Here is a 20253-nt window from a genome sequence, read left to right on the forward strand (position 1 = left end):
TGATCTTATAGTGCAATGCACTGCATACCGGGCACGCGTTCAAATCCGCGTACTCGCCGCGGTAGAGGATGTAGTCATTAGGGCATGCATGTATCTTCTGCACCTCTAACCCTAGAGGGCAGACAACCTTCTTTGCTTCGTACGTACTCTCGGGCAATTCGTTGTCCTTTGTAAGCATCTTCTTTAACTTTACAACAACTTTCCAAATGCCTTGTCAGATACACCATTCTCTGTCTTCCATTGCAGTAATTCCAGTGTGGTGCCCAGCTTTTTATTGTCAGTTTCGCAATTCGGGTACAACAATTTCTTGTGATCCTCTAACATGCGCTGCAACTTCTTCTTCTCCATTGCACTTGTGCAGTTTCTCTCTGCATCGGCAATGGCCCGACCTAAATCATCAGTTGGCTCATCTGATGCCTCTTGTTCAGCTTCTTCCCGCATTGCCAGCTCAACTTCTTCCTCCATTGTTGTATCATCGTATTCAGGGAACCCATGACCATGATAGCTATCGTCGTCCTCTTCTTCTTCATTTTCTTCCATCATAATCCCTCTTTCTCCGTGCTTGGTCCAAACAATAGTGGGGCATGAAACCGGACTCAAACAGGTGGATGTGAATGGTTCTTGCGTTAGAGTAATTGTGATCATTCTTACAGCCAGCACATGGACAAGGCATAAAACCATCTGCCCGCTTGTTTTCCTGAGCCGCAATCAGAAAAGTATGCACGCCCTCAATGAACTGGGGAGAGCATCGGTCATCTTACATCCATTGCCGGCTCATCTTCATTACACAACACCGAATAGACCAAATTAATACAAGTTCATACATAAAGTTCATACAATACTTATTCTCATAAAGCAAACATATAAATAGCTCTCTAGATAAAGAATTTAAATACAACAACAAATGCGATCAAGATCGCAACTAAGGTAACAATTCCAACAGCATAATGATACCAAGCCTCACTATGAATGGCATATTTTCTAATCTTTCTAATCTTCAAGCGCATTTTCTCCATCTTGATCTTGTGATCATCGACGACATCGGCAACATGCAACTCCAATTCCATCTTCTCCCCCTTAATTCTTTTCAATTTTTCTTTCAAATACTTGTTTTCTCTTTCAACTAAATTTAAACTCTCGACAATAGGGTCGGTTGGAATTTCCGGTTCACATACCTTCTAGATAAAAATATCTATGTCAATTTGATCGGCATAATTTGTCATAAACACGAAATGCAACAAAATAGTTTTAAAAAAAATATACCACATCTGAATCATAACCCGGACGAGGGCCGGCGGGGACGGATATCAAAACCATGGCACTATGAATAACAAACAACGTACGGGTAAGATAATTGTACAAGTAACTATATATCTAAATCACACAAACATGATTTTTTTATAAAAAATATACGAACAAGAGGGCTCACCCCACAAGGTGGTGCCGGCCACAAGACGGTGCGGACGATCGACGATGGTTAGGACGGAGACGGGAAGGCACTAAGTAAACCACACCTACATATGCAAACTAAGAGTTATTTTGAGCTCAAATTGCATATAAATCATATAAACTACGACATATAATTCCTCCCAAATTACTAAAACCCATAAATTAATGACTATATAAAGCATTGCAAAAGCTAATCTAGCAATAAGAGATGAAAGGACAAAGTTGCTTACCTTTGTGATCACTTGAATGGATGGGGGCCTTCAAATCTTGACAAAATTTGGGCAAAATGTGAGATGAGCTCGAGGTAGAGGGGGAAGAACAGAGAGGAGAGGGGAAAAGGGAAAAACAGATAGAGCTCGCTCGCTGGTGGACGAAGGGTTTATATAGGATGACCTTTAGCACCGGTTCGTGCCATGAACCGGTACTAAAGGTGCTGGAGGGGTCCTAGACTGACAACATTCTGCCACCACTCTCTTTAGTACCGGTTCGTGGCACGAACCGGTGCTAAAGATTCGCCACGAACCGGTACTAATGGTAGCGGCCCAGCTAGCCGTTGGAACCGGCACTAATGGTCAAATTAGTGCCGACTCAATTACAAACCGGGACTAATGAGCTGAACATTTGACCCTTTTTCTACTAGTGTAATTAGAAATGCAACACATTATTCTTATATTTGTTCCCACACATTTATGCACCAACAAATGATGAATGCATTCGGCGCAGATACATATAGTACTCTCTAGGATCTAGACAGTTGCGCGAGTGTCATCACTACAATGCTCCTGGGCAAAGTAGAGACGATTCCCCGAGAGGTCAAATGTTAAAGTTAATTTGGAGCAATAACCAAATTAATAAAGGTATGGGATCCCTTAAAAAATTATTAGAAAGTTAAAACTTTTTTTGAGGGAAAACCATCATGGCGCATTTTATTACTTCAAAAAAAGTTTACACCGTTCAACAAAAACTGCAGAATAAAGCTAGGGGCCTCATCGTGCCAAATACAATCAACTTTTTGTGAAAAACAAAACCTAGTTACTTCGTGCGCCACTACATTAGCTTCCCTATGACAATGCATAAAATTAACCAAACCAATATCTTTCGTGCACGATGCATAAATCGGACCTGCTTGGTCATACCACTGACTTGTTCCAGATAATGCATCTATAACACCCATGCAATCAGACTCTGCTTGAAGGCGATTATAGCCAACCTCATTTGCTAGCAGTAAATCATCTTGAAGGGTCATCGCCTCCATAGTTTGGGCAGAAGCGGCATAGGGAATGAACCGAGAACGTCCAGCTAGGAAGGTACCTGAGGAGTCTCGGAGAACAGCACCTGTCGCCCCAGTTCCATCCTCCGCATGATAAGAGGCATCAACATTTAATTTCAAACATCCCCCGGCTGGTTTTACCCATTTCTCCTTTACAACACTGGTCACCTTCGCAGAACTTTTAGAATAATTTGAAGTAATTGCTAGAATAGAGAGTGCACACTTGTTCACCGGAGGGACCGCACCTTCATGTGTTACCTGACGGCGCATCCACCATATATACCAACACGCAGTAAGCACAACATCGTGAATACATAAATCAGGGTAGCTCGGCATCTGATTGAAGTATGTATCTGATATGGCCTCTGTATTTATATTAAGTATGTTGCATACCTCTGCCTTTGTCTCCACGGGTGTATTTGGGGTGGAAAAAAAATACTTGACTTGCCCACGCTGACTAGTTGTCCAGAATTGTTTCAGTAGGCTTGAAGAGCACCTTGCAAGGAAGTTGCATTAGACCTATTTGCTTTCATGAGAAAAAGGGAATCATCGGCAAATAACAAGTGAGAGACCAACGGTGCATTCCTGCACACCCTAACCCCATCAATGCCACCAACTTCTTCTTCATGCATTAGTACACTTGAAAGACCCTCTGCACACAACAAGAACAAATAGGGTGACAAGGGGTCTCCCTGTCTTAACCCTCGAGTAGGCACAATATTGTCAGTTTTCTGTGAATTGAACCTTATATTATACTGAACTAAGGAAACACATTCCATCATCGTGTTGACCCAATCCTCATGAAATCCCATCTTTAACATCATATTTCTCAAAAAGACTCACTCCACCCTATCATAGGCCTTGTGCATATCCAATTTTACAGCACAAATACCTTCTGTTCCATTCCTCTGATTCTTAATTTTGTGTACACATTCATACGCAATTAAGACATTATCTGTAATCAGCCTACCAGGAACAAAAGCGCTTTGAGTTGGAGCAATTATTTCTGGAAGGATCACTTTCAATCTCTTTGAAAGCATCTTGGAAATGATTTTATAAATCACATTACAGAGGCTAATGGGGCGATATTGAGCAATAGTTTCAGGACAGTCCACCTTCGGTATTAAAACCACGGTAGTATCATTCCACCCAGCAGGTATATGTTTGGTGTTTATAGCCTTCAGCACCTCCTGCGTAATTTCCTGGCCTACTATGTGCCAATATTTCTTATAGAATATAGCTTGCAACCCATCCGGCCCCGGGGCTTTCAAATCCCCGATGCTAAACACAGCCCATTTGACATCCTCTTCAGTAAATGGAGCTAATAATTGTTCATTCATCGCTGCCGTGACACGCTGCTGAATCTTCGCTAGGAAATCTGGATCTGTTGCATTCACCTCGGATGAAAACAGGTTAGCAAAATAATCTCTAATGAACGGATTCAACACATTCGTACCTTCCAGCCAATCCCCATGTGCATTTTTCAGTTTTTTAATTAGGTTACGTTTCTTCCTTGTTGACGCGAACAAATGGAAAAAATTTGTATTCTTGTCACCACTTAACAGCCAAGTTAGTCGGGCTCTCTGTAGCCAATATATTTCCTGTTGTTCTAGCAGCATCTCAATTTCTGCTGCTATATCTTTCCTCCTCTTTTCATTCTCATCTGTCATAGCATCTCTCATAATATTCTCCAGTTCTTGCTGGCATTTCTTAAGACGTTTTCTAGGCTTCTTTAGGACCCTACTGTCCCAAACATGGAAGCATGCATGCATTACTTTTAATTTAGCAAGTACATCTCCCGTGGCATGCCCACTCGCCTCGTCCCATGCCTTTTGCACAACTTCTCCAAACGAAGGTTCTTTCAGCCAACGTGCTTCGAAGCACTTCCGCCCCCTGCTGTTTGGAGGGTTATCTTGGCGATAGTATTCAGTATCTAGCAGTATAGGGCGATGATCCTGAGTGGTTAAACTCCATATTTATCAGCGCAGCAAGAGGGTGCATCTGGGGCCATCCCGAGTTAGCAGCAGCTCGGTCTAGTCTTTCCCGAAGACGTCCTCTCCTCCATGTGAATTTGTCACCTACAAAACCAATATCCTCAAGATTGCAGTCAGTGAGTGCATCTCTAAATGCATCCATATATTGCATTGGCCTCGGATTACCTCCTTCTTTTTCAGATAGTTGCAAAATTTCATTCAGGTATCCCGCAATCACCCATGGGAGATTATTCTGCTGCTTCAACATCCTCATACGGTTCCAAGTCCTATATTTTTCTTGCCACTTAAATTCTCCGTACATCCCAGTAAACCTCCATTCTTCGCCACTTGAGTCCTCAATTTTAACATCAATATAGTTTGGTGATGCATAGATTAGTTGGACACCCGAGTCCCTCTTCCAGAACATTGCTAGTCCACCTTTCCGGCCATCACTGACCGAAACAACCTTCACATCCATCTGCAATTTCCTCCTTAAACACTCAGCCGGATAATCGTCAAGGTGTGTCTCCGACAGGAACATTACCTCGGGGTTACAAGAGCGCTGGACTTCCAGCAGGGCACGAATTGCTGCAGCGTTACCCAAACCATGGCAGTTCCACGACAATATTTTCATTAAGCCTAGCAGTTGTGCTTATGTTCCCTTCCTCCTCTGTCCTTGGTTTCTTTCTATTCTTGTTTCTGCTTAGCCGACTGACTAGGGAGGACAGCAGTACACGTACAGGAACTACGTCCCCAGCACCGTCCTTGGGATTTGAACACTACGTCCAGAATTCAGATATCCACAACTCCACTAAACCAAACGCATCCAATCTGAGGAGATTGGAGCACAACTTCGTCCACAAGACCTTCAAACACCAGTATTCGAGATGCTCATCCTATTATCCTATCCAGTTGAATGAGCAGACTTCCCACGTACCTTGTGAAAATAACAGAAGACGCTAAGGTTGTTGGGCCACTATGGTTGGCCCATACATACATGGAGGCTGAAAGGTTTGGGTAGGCACTAGGAGGCACGTACCGGACCTTGCCTAAAAGCAAACTACCTGATTGTCGCCTAAATTGACGGATTCTGAGCTTAGTCATTTTTTACCTAAATCTGGGTCATTTTTAGGTAGAAGCTAGACATGCGTGGCTCCGTATGCCTAATACTTGGCTAGTGCCTTGGTCAACTTGTGGGCTTGGTTGGGCCTTTGCCTTGGCAGGATTCAAAAGGTTTGTTGGCACGGCAATATACTAAACATCGAGTACACAAATGGGTATGCACACTTGCACGTGTGACAACACAGTAGAGTAAGTCATACATTTTATGAGACCACACTTGGCATAACTTATGTCACTCCATCTCAAAATAAGTGACTTAACTTTGTACTAGCTTTGTGCTAAAGCTAGTACAAAGTTGAGTCACTTATTTTGGAAGTTAGTACAAAGTTGAGTCACTTATTTTGGGACGGAGGAAGTACATGTGACCACCATTGCTATATTAATAACCTGCGTAGAAAAATATAAAATTGAAAAAAAAAAGAATATAAATTTCTAGATAAGTTTGGAAAATCTGAAGCTTTTAAGAAACTTGGAAACATGTGATGTGTGATGTATTGTTCTTACTACAAAGTTTCTTCAGTGGTCAATCTAGGAAAAATCTCGAAATTAGTATAATTAATCCTAAAAAAAGATAGAAAATCAAATAGGAATCAGTTTTCCCCTCATTTTCTACCAAAATGAGTTTTTCTTTCCATAGAAATATTTTCATGAATTTTACTTGCTTGGTCCTAAGCGCAACTCATACACACACGTCACATGTGTATGTTCAAGCATGCTTTTCGTGAGAAATCAGAGATTTATATTTCATCTGTGTTAAATCATTAATTCTACTAAGAAGGTGAGTCAACCAAATTTTCTGGTTGAAATCATATAATATAACTAGTGGTTCATTAAATTCATTTCGTTGAAGGATTCCAAAGGAGTAATTGACGTCAATTTTGACACTAGTTATAAGGAGTGCCAATCATCAACATAAACCAAATCTAAAACTCTGCTCAGGGTGGGCACGCAAAAAATTATAATGAACTTCAGGGGCCCGGTGCAACCATTGATGGTTGAACAAAAGGATGCTTGTGGCAGTAAAAACCCAACGTTTCCGAAATGAACCAACCAGGAAATTAAACATACATAGACAATGGGCAACACAAGAAAGTCATCTTTACCATGTTACTTTCGTTGAAAGATTCCATTGCATTGAAGTCCACAGTTGGCGCCTATCGCTTAGCCATGGACGAGCGCGAGCGTCCATCGGCACCCGCCACGAGCAGGGCACCGGATGCTCGTCGCGCTATCTGAAAGATCATATGGGGGTGCCCTGCTCCCCCGAAGGTACGTGACTTTGCATGGAGGCTTGTGTCCAATTCTCTGGCTACTTGAAAAAATAAATTTTCTCGCCACCTGAAACATACTGACGTGTGCCCCATTTATGGTGTGGAACGGGAAGACGGTTTCCATGCAATGTGTAGGTGCCCCCTTGCAAAGAACCTCTATCTGGCGTGCCATGGCCTCGTACTGGCCATTGCCAGACATTGATGTTGTTCGCAACACCGGACCAAAGTGGCTTTTTACCCTGCTCGTGCCGCTCACGGAAAATATTCGCATGGTGGTCATCTCCTGATGCCCATGTGGCGTGTGTGGTACGTTCAAAATGAACTCACGCATGGGAAGCTAGCCCCTCCAACAGAAGCATTGCGACGCTTCCTGGGGTATATAAGCTCTTTCATGTGCATTCAACAACACTCATCGGGGAACATTGAGAAAGGCAAAGTGGTGGTGCACGTACTAGCTAGCCAGAGCAGCTACGACATGCAACATGCAGGAAACCAGCAAAAGGAGATTTCCTGGTCACTGCCTGCCCATGGATGGACGAAATTGAAGTTATATCAAGGAAACGAGGGCGGCTCGTGGTGGAATGGTGCTTCGAGATGATACCGGTGCTATTATTTTTACTGCATGCAGACAAATCACCATATGCGATGATGGACTAGAGGCAGAGCTTATGGCGTGTAAGGAAGGCCTTGATCTTGCTCTTCACCGCACTATCTTACCCATTGCCATTGAGTTGGACTGTGCTCGGGCAGTCTCAATGTTAAACGCGAGTCATGAGGACCGCTCGAGATACAGTACACTTGTGCGAGACATCCAGATGTTAGAGGACCCACGGAAGATTTTTATTACGCATATTAGGTGCACTCAAAATAAAGTTAGTCATAGCCTCGCAGCCTATGGGCGTAGTATACCCCATACTGCCATTTGGTTTGGTACGGGCACAGACGAAGTTGTAAATTTGTGTACCACTGAAAAGCCACCTTGAGTTATGAAATCTCCCTACTTTCTGCAAAAAAAAAAGTCCACAGTTGGCGGAAACACATAAACAAGGAGTAATTGGCATCAATTTCAACGCCAGTTCACTCGCCAGCCAGCAAGCAAAGCACAAGTTGCATGATCCGGCTCGTCTTGTCATTTTATGATAATCTTGCGACCTTTTGGAGTAACAACATCGTCACCATCAATCTCAATGGCACCAACACCAAACAATGCCTGCATCTAAAAGACTGAAACACAACACACGCATCAAGTCAACAACAGCTTGACACATCACACACCCTAGAATGTAGAAAGAAAATATGTAAAACAAGTCGCACACGCAACAAAATACTTGTAGATCTGGTAAAAGGCAAGCTCATGCGTCAATCGATTCAAAGAAAATGTCTAGACTATCTTTAACCCCAACCCACGGGAGGCTATAATTACCAGCGCCGAAGCCGAATGGCTCACTATAAGCGGCCTGAGAACGCATCTGATCATAAATCACCAGATAAAGCTCAGTTTCTCAACAAAAATTGCACCACTGCTTCTTTTAATACCAAATAATTACTAAATGTGCAACAGCGCAAACAACAACTATTGCCTGACACTGGATAGCCTACAACTGAAAATCATCGGCTAGCACTCATACCAAGTTCAGGGGTGTTTTGACATTTAGCGAGAAATTTATTACTAAACCAGTCTACGAGCAAGCAAGTAGTCGGTCCGTGATTCATATACACAGAAACTGATCTAGCGCACAGTAATGTTTATTACTTGATGCCGCAGAAACTTGAGGCATATTGCACAAAAACTATGTACAGCAGCAGTAGAAATCAAACAGTCTCCCCAACTTGCTAGTATTATATCTCCAGGAGGGTAATAATAATCTAAATTCACATTTTGGCATACATAGCTTTCCTCCAGATAATTTGCATCGGAGGGAGTCTACAAAGTAAACCATAGTAAATAGTGAATACTAAAAGGAAAGAAAAAACAGCGAATCTTTCATACTTAAACATCCTGCAAAATGCTTCCAAAGAGGGTAGGGTAAGAATGCACCAATCATCATCATTAAATTCAGCATTATAATTAGGAATGTAACCCATTATTCTTAAATTGTTCCCACATCGGTTTATGCACCAACTAATGATGAATGCATTTGGCGCAGATACATATAGTACTCTCTAGGATCTAGACAGTTGGGCGAGTGTCAGCACTACAATGCTCCTGGGCAAAGTAGAGACGATTCCCCGGGAGGTCAAATGTGAACCGCGTGTCCACCTGCTGCGCCGCGCCGAGCACCGTCATCTCCTCGTCCGGCACGACGGCGAAGCACAGGTGCTCATGGTTCACCCTCATGAATAACAGTTCCGGCTTGATAAAAAGCCTGGTCGCGTCTTCGTACAGGGTCACGGTCAAGCTCGGGAGGTGCGCGTGGCCCCACGAGCCAAAGCAGAGGCGGTACCCCTGCACCGGCACCGTCGAGCGGCGCGCCCCCTGCTTGTGCATGTTTGCCGCGACCTCGGCCTCCACGACGTCATACGCCGCGCGAGCCAGCCTGGTCAGGGGAGTCCCGGGGTCGACGACGAACCCCCCGCGACGGGTTTGTGGATCCCGCCTAAACATCGCCGTCTTTACCCCGTTAAGCCTTTTCCCGTTCAAGCTGATGCTGAAGACGTGGATGTAGTACATGCTACTTTGGCTGTAGCCCGATCCAGTGAACAGCAGCGGCGTGCTGTGCGCGTGGTCGTGCCTCGGGATGTCGCGGCCGAAGCGGAGGAACCCGTGCCTGGCGTTGGGGTGGCTCTGTCCAGGGAAGAGACAATATGAGAACCGTGAGTCGGCCAGCCCGCGTGCGGTGAGCTGGCTCATGAACGACGTCGGGTGCCTGCTCAAGCTCAGGACCCCGGCGAGAATGTTGTGGTTCAGGTGCTCGAACCCGTTCGTCGTGTGTGCGCAACCCAAGATGAGGTTGTCAACGTCCCTGTTGTGTCCTCCTGCGCCGGGGCTGCCGGCGAAGGCAAACGTGTCGCTGCCGAGGTAGCCGTGCGCGGCGGCGTTCCAGGAGGTGGTGTAGAAGCTGCACCGGTTCTGGCCGGAGGGGGTGTAGGGGGGCGTACACTTGGGGTCTGCGGGCTTCATGTGCTTGTAGCGAGGGGACTCAGCAGAGTCGAAGACGGCGCCCTCCTGCCGAACCTCGGGCACGCAGGGCTTGCACTGCATCCACGTCAGATTGCCGACGAGGTCCAGCCCGAGCTTGTAAAAGTGCCGGGTTTGGCCAGAGCCAACGCCGACAAGGACGCCGTACAAGGGCCACCCCACGGGTGCTATGTGCGGACCTATGCTCGTGAGGTTCGCGTCAAACTGCCCGAGCCCGCCGGCTGTGTTGTGGTTGGACACGATAGGCAGACTGAATCCGGCGCTCAGTGTCGGTGGTGCCACATTGCCGGCGACGGCGTGGCTGGCCGAATTCAGCAGAGCAAGGAGGAAGCAGAGCTTACAAGCATATAAAACAGACATGGTTGATGCCTCCGATCTCTATCCTAGGGCTATGATCAATCAAGCCAGAAAGACGGTTGAGAGTGTGTCCTTCATTTAGAGGTCGTGTCTTAAATAGACTCAGATGAATCCATCTCTGGAGTATCTATCTCTAGATGGATATGCATGCATTGGTGACTCTGATTACTTAGTGCAGCGAGATACAGGGCGGCTAATTAATCAATCCACTCTGAAGTATCTCTAGATGGATATGCATGCATTGGTGAGGAGAAAACTCAATATGTCGATGGTTGAAATGATATGTTCCCTAAACTGATTCCTCCAACAACCTTGTTAGGGCATTTCTAACCGATCCCCTAAAAATAGTGGAGTATCCGGTTGAGCGTGCGTCCTTCATTTGGAGGTCGTGTCTTGAATAGACTCAGATGAATCCATCTCTGGAGTATCTATATCTCTAGATGGATATGCATGCATTGGTGACTCTGATTACTTAGTGCAGCGAAGATACAGGGCGGCTAATCAATCAATCCATCTCTGGAGTATCTCTAGATGGATATGCATGCATTGGTGACTCCGATTACTTAGTGCAGCGAAGTGGGCGGCTAATTAATCAATCCATCTCTGGAGTATCTCTAGATGGATAGGCACTTCAGGCGCCAAAAGGTCGCTATGGCGCTCACAGCCCACAAGCTATGGGCGAATTTTTTTAAAAAATGCGCACGAATTCAAAAATATATTCATGTATTTAAGATATGTTCATGAATTTGAAAAAAGTTCATGGATTTGGAAGAAGCTTATGAATTATAAAAATGTTCGCCCATTTGAAAAAAGTCTACGAATTTGAAAATTTTCAAGGATTTGAGAAGGCTCGCAAATTTTAAAAAATTCATAAGGTAAGAGGACACCGCCGATGCCGCGCTGTGTTTGTTGGGGATGGGGCATGCCTGTCCCTCTCCACCGAGAGGTTCCCCTCTGTGGCCGTGAACGTGGTGTACTTTTGCCCCGGTTTCATGGGACACGGCTCCTCTGCCGTGCGCTAGGTGACGTTGGGCCGCTGACATGTGGGCCAGGTTTCCCACAGGCCCACATGTCAGTGGTAGAACGGCAGGCTGCCGAACGGTAGAGGATCCTCTTCCGGTGTCATGAGCATGAAAAAGTATCAATCCTCCATTGGAGTTTATCCAGAGGTTGTGACGGTGAAGCGTCTGAACAACTTCGAAGCTTGTGCCCTTTGCCCGCCCCTGTACCTCCAAGAGTATCTCATCTGACGCACAGGCATCTTTGAGTGGCATCAAGGACTAATTCGTCTTGAAATTTGTCGTTGTTATGAGCCAGAGTGAGTAGTTAATTTATATGTGTTCTACTCCCTCAGTTTCTGAATACGAGTCTTTTTAGAGATTTGAATATGGACTACATAGGCGTATTTTAGAGTGTAGATTCCCTCATTTTGCTTCAGATGTAATCCATATTAGAATCTCTAAAAAGACTTATATTTAGGAATGGAGGGAGTATTTGATGTATTTTGTTGCTTTTCTTCCAAGAAGCCAAATTCGTGCAAACAAACAAGTATAGTGCTGATAGGAGCTAGGGTTCTCCCCGGTCTTGGGTGTAGGTTGTAGGGGAACGAGGGAGGAGGGCGAGGGCTAGAGCGCGGCGGCCGGCGGCGTGGCGCCGTCCTTGCGCTAGGTGCGGCTGCGGCGAAGGCAGGAGGCGGCTAGGGTTTAGGGTTTCCGGCTCCTCTGGGAGCCGGGCAATAGAATAGTCTTATTGCTTAAATCTGAAAATAGTTTTGTAACTTGTTTATATAACCATGACGTGAAATAAAACTAAGATAACTTGTGGGCTAAGCTTGCCCGGTGGGCCTCCTACGGCCATAGGTCCGGCCGGTCATAACATCTCTCCCCGCCTGCGCAAACAGCTCGTCCTCGAGCTGAAAGTCTGGGTAGTGTTGGCGGAACTCCTCCCGCTGCTCCCAAGTAGCGTCCTCCTCTGAAAGTCCAGCCCACTAAATCAACACGTACCAGGAGCCGCGACGCAGATGAGCCCTCAACGCCTTTTCCGGTTCAGGAAGAAGACGCCCGTCGGTGATCGGCGGCAGCGCAGGAGGAACCACGGGTGGCTCTCCACGGAAAGGCTTGAGCAGCCCCACATGAAAGACATAGTGGATGCGCGCACCCGCCGGAAGTTGAAGGCGGTAAGCCACCTTCCCAATGCGCTCCAGGATAGCAAAGGGACCGGCATAGCGAGGACCCAGCTTCCGCTTCGCCCGTGGGTCCAGTGACTGCGTAAAGCGATGAAGAAGACGCAGCCACACCCAATCACCCACCGCGAACTCCGCCCCGCGATGGTTGCCGTCGTAGTAGTGTTTGGCCAACTGCTGGGCCTGAAGGAGGCGTTGCCGGACTTCTGCCAGCATCTCGTCATGGTTCCGCAGAAGAGCACCGGCCGCCTCGGTCCTTGCCAGGGCCGGATCAACAGGAAGAATCGGCGGGGGCCGCCGGCCATAAGCCACCTCAAAAGGAGTGGCACGGAGGGCGGAGTGATAAGAAGTGTTGTAGCAGTACTCCGCCCACGAGAGCCAATCCACCCATGCGCGAGGGCGATCACCTGTGACACAACGTAAATACATGGCAATCACCTTGTTAACGACCTCAGATTGGCCGTCCGTCTGAGGGTGGAAGGCCGTGCTGAGGCGGAGCTTAACGCTCGCCAGCCGGAAGAGGTCGCGCCACACGTGCCCCGTGAACACGGGGTCCCGATCACTGACGATCGAAGTGGGAAACCCGTGGAGACGGACAATACCGTCGAAGAAGGCCCGAGCGACTGTCGCCGCCGTGTAGGGATGCCCGAGCACGATGAAGTGAGCATACTTGGAGAAGCGATCGACCACCGTGAGAATGACGGACTTGCCGCCCACCTTGGGAAGGCCCTCGATGAAGTCCATGGAAATGCCCGCCCAGACCTGAGACGACACCTCCAAAGGCTGGAGGAAGCCAGCCGGCCTCAGAGTCTCTGTCTTGTTGCGTTGGCACATCACACAAGACCGCACCCAGTCACGGACCAGGGCACGATCACCTGGAATGTAGAAGTCGGCACGGAGACGATGGAGCGTCTTCTGCACACCCTCATGGCCCGCCGAGTGAGCGAGCAGCAACACCTGATGGCGGAGATCGTCGTGCGCGGGAACAAAGACCCGACGCCCATGGAGGAGCAATCCGTCGGCGAGGCGCCACGGCTCATCCAGCTCCCCCGCAGCCAGCTGCTGCTGAAGGAGGAGCGCGTCTGGTGCAGACGCAATCGCCCGACGGATGTCGGTGAAGAGGGCGAAGGAGGGCCCCGAGCGGATGCAGAACGCCGCCCCCTCAGAAGCACCCTCGACGGTGTCGGCGTCACGCCAAGACAGGGCGTCGACGACGGCGCTAAGGCGGCCCGGACGATACTCGACTGTGAAGTCAAAATCGAAGAGCTTACTGATCCACTGGTGCTGCGGCACGGTCGAGAGCCTCTGATCCAGCATGAACTTGAGGTTGTAGTGGTCCGTACGGATCCGGAAAGACCGACCCCAAAGATAGGGCCGCCAGTGACGCGCCGCCTGTACCAAGCCAATGAGCTCGCGCTCATAGGCAGCCAACTTAAGATGGCGTGCGGCAAAGGGCCTGCTGAAGAAGGTGAGGGGTCCATCGCCTTGATGAAGGACCGCACCGAACCCCGCACCGGAGGCGTCGCAGTCGACGGTGAACAGGTGGTCAAAATCAGGCATCTGCAGGACGGGACCCGTCGTGAGGGCCCCCTTGAGGGCCTCGAATGCTGTGGTTGCCTCCTCATCCCAAGAAAAGGCGTCGCGACGGAGCAGGCGCGTGAGCGGGGCCGCGATGAGGCCGAACTCCCGGATAAATTTATGGTAGTACCCCGCAAGGCCCAGAAATCCGCGAAGAGCCCGCGGCGACGGCCGCCACCTTGTCGGCGTCCATGGCCACCCCCGCGACCGAGATGACGTGATCGAGGTAAGCGACGGAAGGTGTCCCGGACGAGCACTTTGAGTGCTTAAGATGAATATGGTGCGCCCGAAGCTCGTTGAAGACGATGGCAACGTGCTGGAGGTGCTCTGCCCATGAAGCGTTGTAGATCAGAATGTCATCAAAGAAAACGAGCACAAACCGACGTAAGTAGGACCGGAGGACTTCGTTCATCAGAGCCTGGAAGGTCGCCGGGGCGTTGGAGAGGCCAAAGGGCATCACCAAGAACTCGAAGTGGCCGTGATGAGTCCGAAACGCCGTCTTGGTGATATCGTCCGGGTGCATGCGCACCTGATGGTACCCCGACCGGAGATCGAGCTTGGTGAAGAAGCGCGCCCCATGTAGTTCATCCAGGAGCTCATCGACCATCGGGATAGGAAACTTGTCCTTAAGTGTGAGAGCATTAAGGGCACGCTAGTCGATGCAAAACGCCACATGTCGTCCGACTTGCGAACGAGGAGGACCGGCGCGATGAATGGTGATGTGGAGATCCGAATGATGCCCGCGGCGAGCATGAGCGCACACTGCCGCTCCAGCTCGGCCTTCTGTAGCTGAGGATACCGATAGGGCCGTACTGCCACCGGTGGCGTGCCCGGCAGAAGATGAATACGGTGGTCGTAGACCCAGGCCGGTGGAAGGCCCTGCGGCTCCCCGAAGAGGTCACAGTGCTGCTGCAGGAGGTGGTCCAACAGAGGATGCTCCGCCTCGGCGGTGGCCGCGGCCAGCTGGAGCTGGGGTGGTGCCGGGGGGCTCCAATGCTTTCCCACCGGATGCGGCGGCTGAGACGCCAGAAGGTCATCGTCAGAGCGTCGAAGTCCCAGAGGATGGGACCGAGAGTCCGCAAGAAGTCGGCGCCGAGGATGAAGTCGAAGCAGCCCAAGTCGATGCCGGCGCACGTGATGGTGAAGTGCTCATCGCCGATAGTGATGGGCACGTCCCGTGCGAGCCCATGGCAGCGGAGGCGGTCGCCGTTAGCCATGGTGACCTGAAGTTGCTCCCCGCCTGTCGGCTGGAGCGCTAGGCGTCGCATGGTGGCCTCAGGCAGGAAGTTATGCGTGGAGCCTGTATCCAGGAGGGCCACCAGACGCTCACCGTGGATCGTCACCGGTAAGAGCATCATCCGCTCGTCGCGGATGCCGGCCAGCGCATGGAGTGAGACGACGAGGGTCGTCGCCAGAGCGGGCGCGAGCGTGGGCTCCGCGGCGGCGGGGTCGCCGAGTCCGTCGGTGGGTGTGTCCTCCTCGGCAGCGTCGGCCGTCTCCAAGTAGAAGAGGCGCGGGCAGACATGGCCCGGTGCGTAGGGCGCATCACAGTTAAAGCAAAGCCCCAAGCGCCGTCGCTCGATCTGCTCCGCTTGAGAGAGACGCCGAAAAGGTCGCGTCGCAGCCGGGGTGGCAGCTGGTGCTGCGGTCGGGGCGCAGGTGCTGTCGGGGGTGGTCGTGGGGGGTGTCGGACCCCTCGAGTTGATGGCGTCGGCGGCAAAGCCTGGGCGCGACGCTCGAAGGCCCGAGCATAGTACATGGCTGTCTGGAGGTCTTGGGGCCCCTTCAGCTCGACGTCCACGCGGATGTGGTCTGGGAGGCCGCCGACAAAGAGTTCGGTCCACTTTAGGGCCGTCACACCCGGCGCATGACACGCCAGGGCCTGGAAGCGGTCAGCGAAATCCTGCACCGTGGAGGTGAAGGGTAGGCGGCCCAACTCGGCCAAGCGGCTCCCGGGGATCGACGGCCCAAAATGAAGGAGGCACAGTTCACGGAAGCGCTCCCACGGAGGCATGCCGCCCTCGTCCTGCTCGAGGGCGTAGTACCATGTCTGGGCCGCACCGCGGAGGTGGTAGGATGCCAGCCAAGTGCGCTCCGACGCGAGCGTGCGCTGTCCACGGAAAAACTGCTCGCACTGGTTGAGCCAGTTAAGCGGGTCCTCCGTGCCGTCATAAGTGGCGAAGTCGATCTTGGCGGCGTCTGGGTCGGCGCACCATGGCCGACCGGCTCGGCGGTGCGGAGCAGGGATGATGACGGCGCCCGGTCAACGGTGGGGAACCCGTCGTAGGCCCCCGCAAAGCCAGACGAGGCCCTACACTGCAGCGTGGGTACCGGTGGGTCCCCGGCCTCCGTGTAAATTGGCGGTGGTGACGTCCCGGTTAGCCAGGCCGGGATCGGGGACGGTGACGACGGAAACCGGACCTGCTGGATCGGAAGGCCTCCTGGTGTGGATTGGCCCAGTCCGGAGCTGGGCGGCGGCGGTGGGAGCTGGACCGGCACGAGCGGCGCGGGTGGCGCGGCTAGGGCCGGCGCGGGCCACTGCGGCGCTGGGACGGGCGCAGGAGGTGCGGGTGGCGCCACGAGAGCCGACGCGGGCGGCGGCTGGAGCGACGGATGGGCCCCGGTGGTCGCTGCGGGTACCGAGTACCAGGACAGGGCCGGCGGTCCGGAGGAGACGACCGGCGGCATTGGCGGCCCGTACGGACTGGCCAGGAACAGCCGGATGCCCTGGACCACGACGACCAAGTCATTGAGGACGTCGTGGTGGAGGGTGATGACGGCAGACCCGTGGAGGGGGTCGGCAACTGGCCGGTCGATGCGCCGACGGTGGAACCCATCGGCGCCGTGGAGAGGATCGGTGATGGCATGGCGAAGGTGGTGGCGAGGGGCAGCGACGGGCTTGGTGGTGGTGATGACATGGTCGAAACCAAGCTAGCTGATACCAAGGTGATAGGAGCTAGGGTTCTCCCCGGTCTTGGGCGTAGGTTGTAGGGGAACGAGGGAGGAGGGCGAGGGCTGGAGCGCGGCGGCCGGCGGCGTGGCACCGTCCTTGCGCTAGGTGCGGTGGCGGCGAAGGCAGGAGGCGGCTAGGGTTTAGGGTTTCCGGCTTCTCTGGGAGCCGGGCAATAGAATAGTCTTATTGCTTAAATCTGAAAATAGTCTTACAACTTGTTTATATAACCATGATGTGAAATAAAACTAAGATAACTTGTGGGCTAAGCTTGCCCGGTGGGCCTCCTACGACCATAGGTCCGGCCGGTCATAACAAGTGCCTACAATTTCTAGGTAAGATTTTGAGCTCACATAAGTTGGTGCTGTACCAACAACATCGTCGCTTGTCAGCTAACTGTTGGTGCATATTCCGTTCACTTATAGTGTTTCCTACAATAATGCAAACATCATCCAGATATTTTCTAGTTCCAGCAGAGTAGAAAATAAATATGTGTTTCGAACACGGGTGAACATGCACCAGATGGGTGAATGCATTCTTGGATGCCGCTAATCTTTTGAGAATTTATGTGCTTGCTACAAAAGCAAAATCACAAAGGCCTACTCCCTCCGTTCCAAAATAGATGACCCAACTTTGTATTAGCTTTGTACTAAAATTGTACAAAATTGAGTCATCTATTTTGGAACGGAGGGAGTACTTCACTCTCGGAAAAAAGAAGTCGCGGACAAAATTCAGTCTAATTTCCCTCCCCATGTTATTTCAGGGGCATCGCGAACAAACAAAATGGAAGATTTGACCGCCAGAGATAAATCCATACCAAAAGAAACATTACAATCCGGATTTCTATGGGTGGTACAGCCTAGATTATGTTCAAATACCAGGGAAATCACCTTGTTAACAATGACGCATCATCAGTGAATTCTTTGCAGAATGGCCTGAACATGACCACTACCATCTTCCACATCGGGGCCAATCCAGTAGCCAGAGATAACTATCTGCGCACCTAGAACAGCATCCACAGAGTTTCTCAGAGATACATCGGTATGAAAACTTACAGCATCTGCAGATCTCCTTGACATAGCTGCTCCTGTCGACGAACCTGAACATGTGCAGCAGCCAACAAGGCTCCAGGATCTGTGGGGCTCTGCAGTTGCAATCAGATATTTATTAGTACAAAAATCTGAGACCAAATGAAATCAGATGTAGGATTATAACTTCTCTGTTGCCATTGAATTCTTGCAAGTTGTAATGAATGCAGCACTCACCACTTAAAGGCAGCTTACAGTGAAGCTGGTTCGTGCACGCGACTTGGTTCGGCTGTCCCTGTGAGCAAATATGTTTCAGAAGTTCAGATTCAGGTGGTTGAGAAAAGCAGTAGCGGCAACCCATTGAGTTTTAATTGGTTAACCATAATGTGAATTATTCAAGCACCTGGTTGAACTAGATGCCAAGAATGATCTATCAAGTTCTTATGCAGAGTAATGAAAAATGAACACATGTATCATTCAGCTTCTTGTTTTTAAGGTAGCCACTGCAGCTGGCAAAAGGAGAATATTTGGGGAACGGGAAGTAGAATGTACTAGCAACTAATGACGATTATTATAACCTTCGGTTTCAACAACAGAAAGGGGTAAACATCTTGGGGGCTTGGGGTTTAAAAAAAAATTAAGAAAATCTTGGGGGCTTGGGGCAGTCATGGATACAATCCAATAAACAAAATTCTGACCAACACGCTCTGAAATACTGCAATTACCCAACTCTATTGCAATTTCGCAAGCATCAAATCAGTTTATGTCAACCATCTAGGGCGGAGCCCACAACTTGTTCGACTGAATGCCTGCTCCATGAAACGGGGGTAGAAGAAGGTGTAGTTGGCGAATTACCTTGGGGGCGGCGGCGCTCCGGCGAGGAGACGGTAGGGCCGCGGCCACACCTGCAGGCAGCAGCGCACACGCCATGGTTGGACTCTGCCTCCCAAGGGTTTGCGCCAAGAGCGCCGGGGGACGGGAAAACACGCAGGACAGAGCGGAAGAAAAAGTTTTTCTTTTTGCGGGGTGTAGAAGGAGCTTTGCTACACGGACAGATGACAACGGAGTTTTACGGGGGAAGCTTAGCTGGGACCTTGTGATTGGAAGAAAGAATGATGAGGGGCCCACATCCTTTGAAAATCAGGGGGTGAAGATTAGTTTACGAACAAACCCCCGTAATAGGCCTGTAATAGTCCGTTGGTTTAGAATTTTCGGTGTAGAAGCATAAGTTAGTGTCGCAACTCTTTTATCCTGAAGTAATACTTCTCGGTACGAATTACTTGTGGTAGAAATTAAAAAATAAATATATCTACAACTAAAATATATCTAGATGCATCCATTTCTACAACAAGTAATTTTGGACGAAGTGAGTATTAATTTTCTAGAGCGACACTCTGCATGGACCGACTAGCCTCGGTAAGTTAGTGTCATAACTCTTTTATCCTGAAGTAACAGTACTCTTTTATGGCGGCGATCGACGACTGAAAGCCGATGCGTCGTTCCCTAGCCGTTGGATAAGCCCCAGCTTTGTCCTCCCTCGTATCATTTTGCTTTGCTAAAAAAATCATGTCGACACGCACAACCGCATGAAAAAGAGATCAACAACGAGCACCATTGACCCTGCCATGGATGCATGCCGACCGACTCTCGAAGCACTGCTGGTTCACCATTGCTTGCCGCGTCGTCGCCGCCCTCATTGAACCGGTCCATCGCCCCGTCCCCAACATGAGTGCTCGCCAACGGTTGCAGTGTGGAAGTTGGCCGATTCTAGCACGGTGCGGCGCCCCAGTCAGCATGTCGCAACGCCCATTCCCAGCATGACAGAGACACTGGTCCCAGCAGCCACCGAGATGATGATTCCAACTCGCCATGTTTGCAGCTCCCAAGGCGGAAGTCGTAGCAAGCCAGGGCACCGGTCCCAACAAAATAGGGCG

At 49.9% G+C, this 20253-nt stretch overlaps 2 protein-coding genes across 7 annotated transcripts; both read right to left on the reverse strand.

Annotated features, from left to right (window-relative positions):
• Nucleotides 1-7903: 7903 nt before the first annotated feature.
• LOC119353369 lies at nucleotides 7904-19340 on the reverse strand. Of its 6 annotated transcripts, XM_037619980.1 has the most exons (5): nucleotides 19175-19340; nucleotides 18557-18614; nucleotides 18391-18435; nucleotides 18182-18294; nucleotides 7904-8309 (listed from the first exon to the last, which is right to left on the reverse strand). In XM_037619980.1, exons 1-4 carry the CDS (start codon nucleotides 19247-19249, stop codon nucleotides 18203-18205), a joined length of 270 nt encoding a protein of 89 aa, XP_037475877.1. In that variant the 5' UTR covers nucleotides 19250-19340; the 3' UTR covers nucleotides 7904-8309; nucleotides 18182-18202. The 6 variants fall into 6 exon arrangements, with proteins under 6 accessions (XP_037475877.1, XP_037475875.1, XP_037475873.1 ...); XM_037619978.1 differs by lacking the exon at nucleotides 18182-18294 and having other exon boundaries at nucleotides 7904-8301; nucleotides 18347-18435; XM_037619976.1 differs by having other exon boundaries at nucleotides 18182-18435.
• LOC119353368 (probable aspartic protease At2g35615) lies at nucleotides 9157-10912 on the reverse strand. Its single transcript, XM_037619974.1, has one exon. It carries the CDS (start codon nucleotides 10582-10584, stop codon nucleotides 9256-9258), a length of 1329 nt encoding a protein of 442 aa, XP_037475871.1. The 5' UTR covers nucleotides 10585-10912; the 3' UTR covers nucleotides 9157-9255.
• Nucleotides 19341-20253: the final 913 nt, after the last annotated feature.

This window comes from Triticum dicoccoides, chromosome 2A (assembly GCF_002162155.2).
Source record: "Triticum dicoccoides isolate Atlit2015 ecotype Zavitan chromosome 2A, WEW_v2.0, whole genome shotgun sequence".
NCBI classification, from domain to species: Eukaryota; Viridiplantae; Streptophyta; class Magnoliopsida; order Poales; family Poaceae; genus Triticum; species Triticum dicoccoides.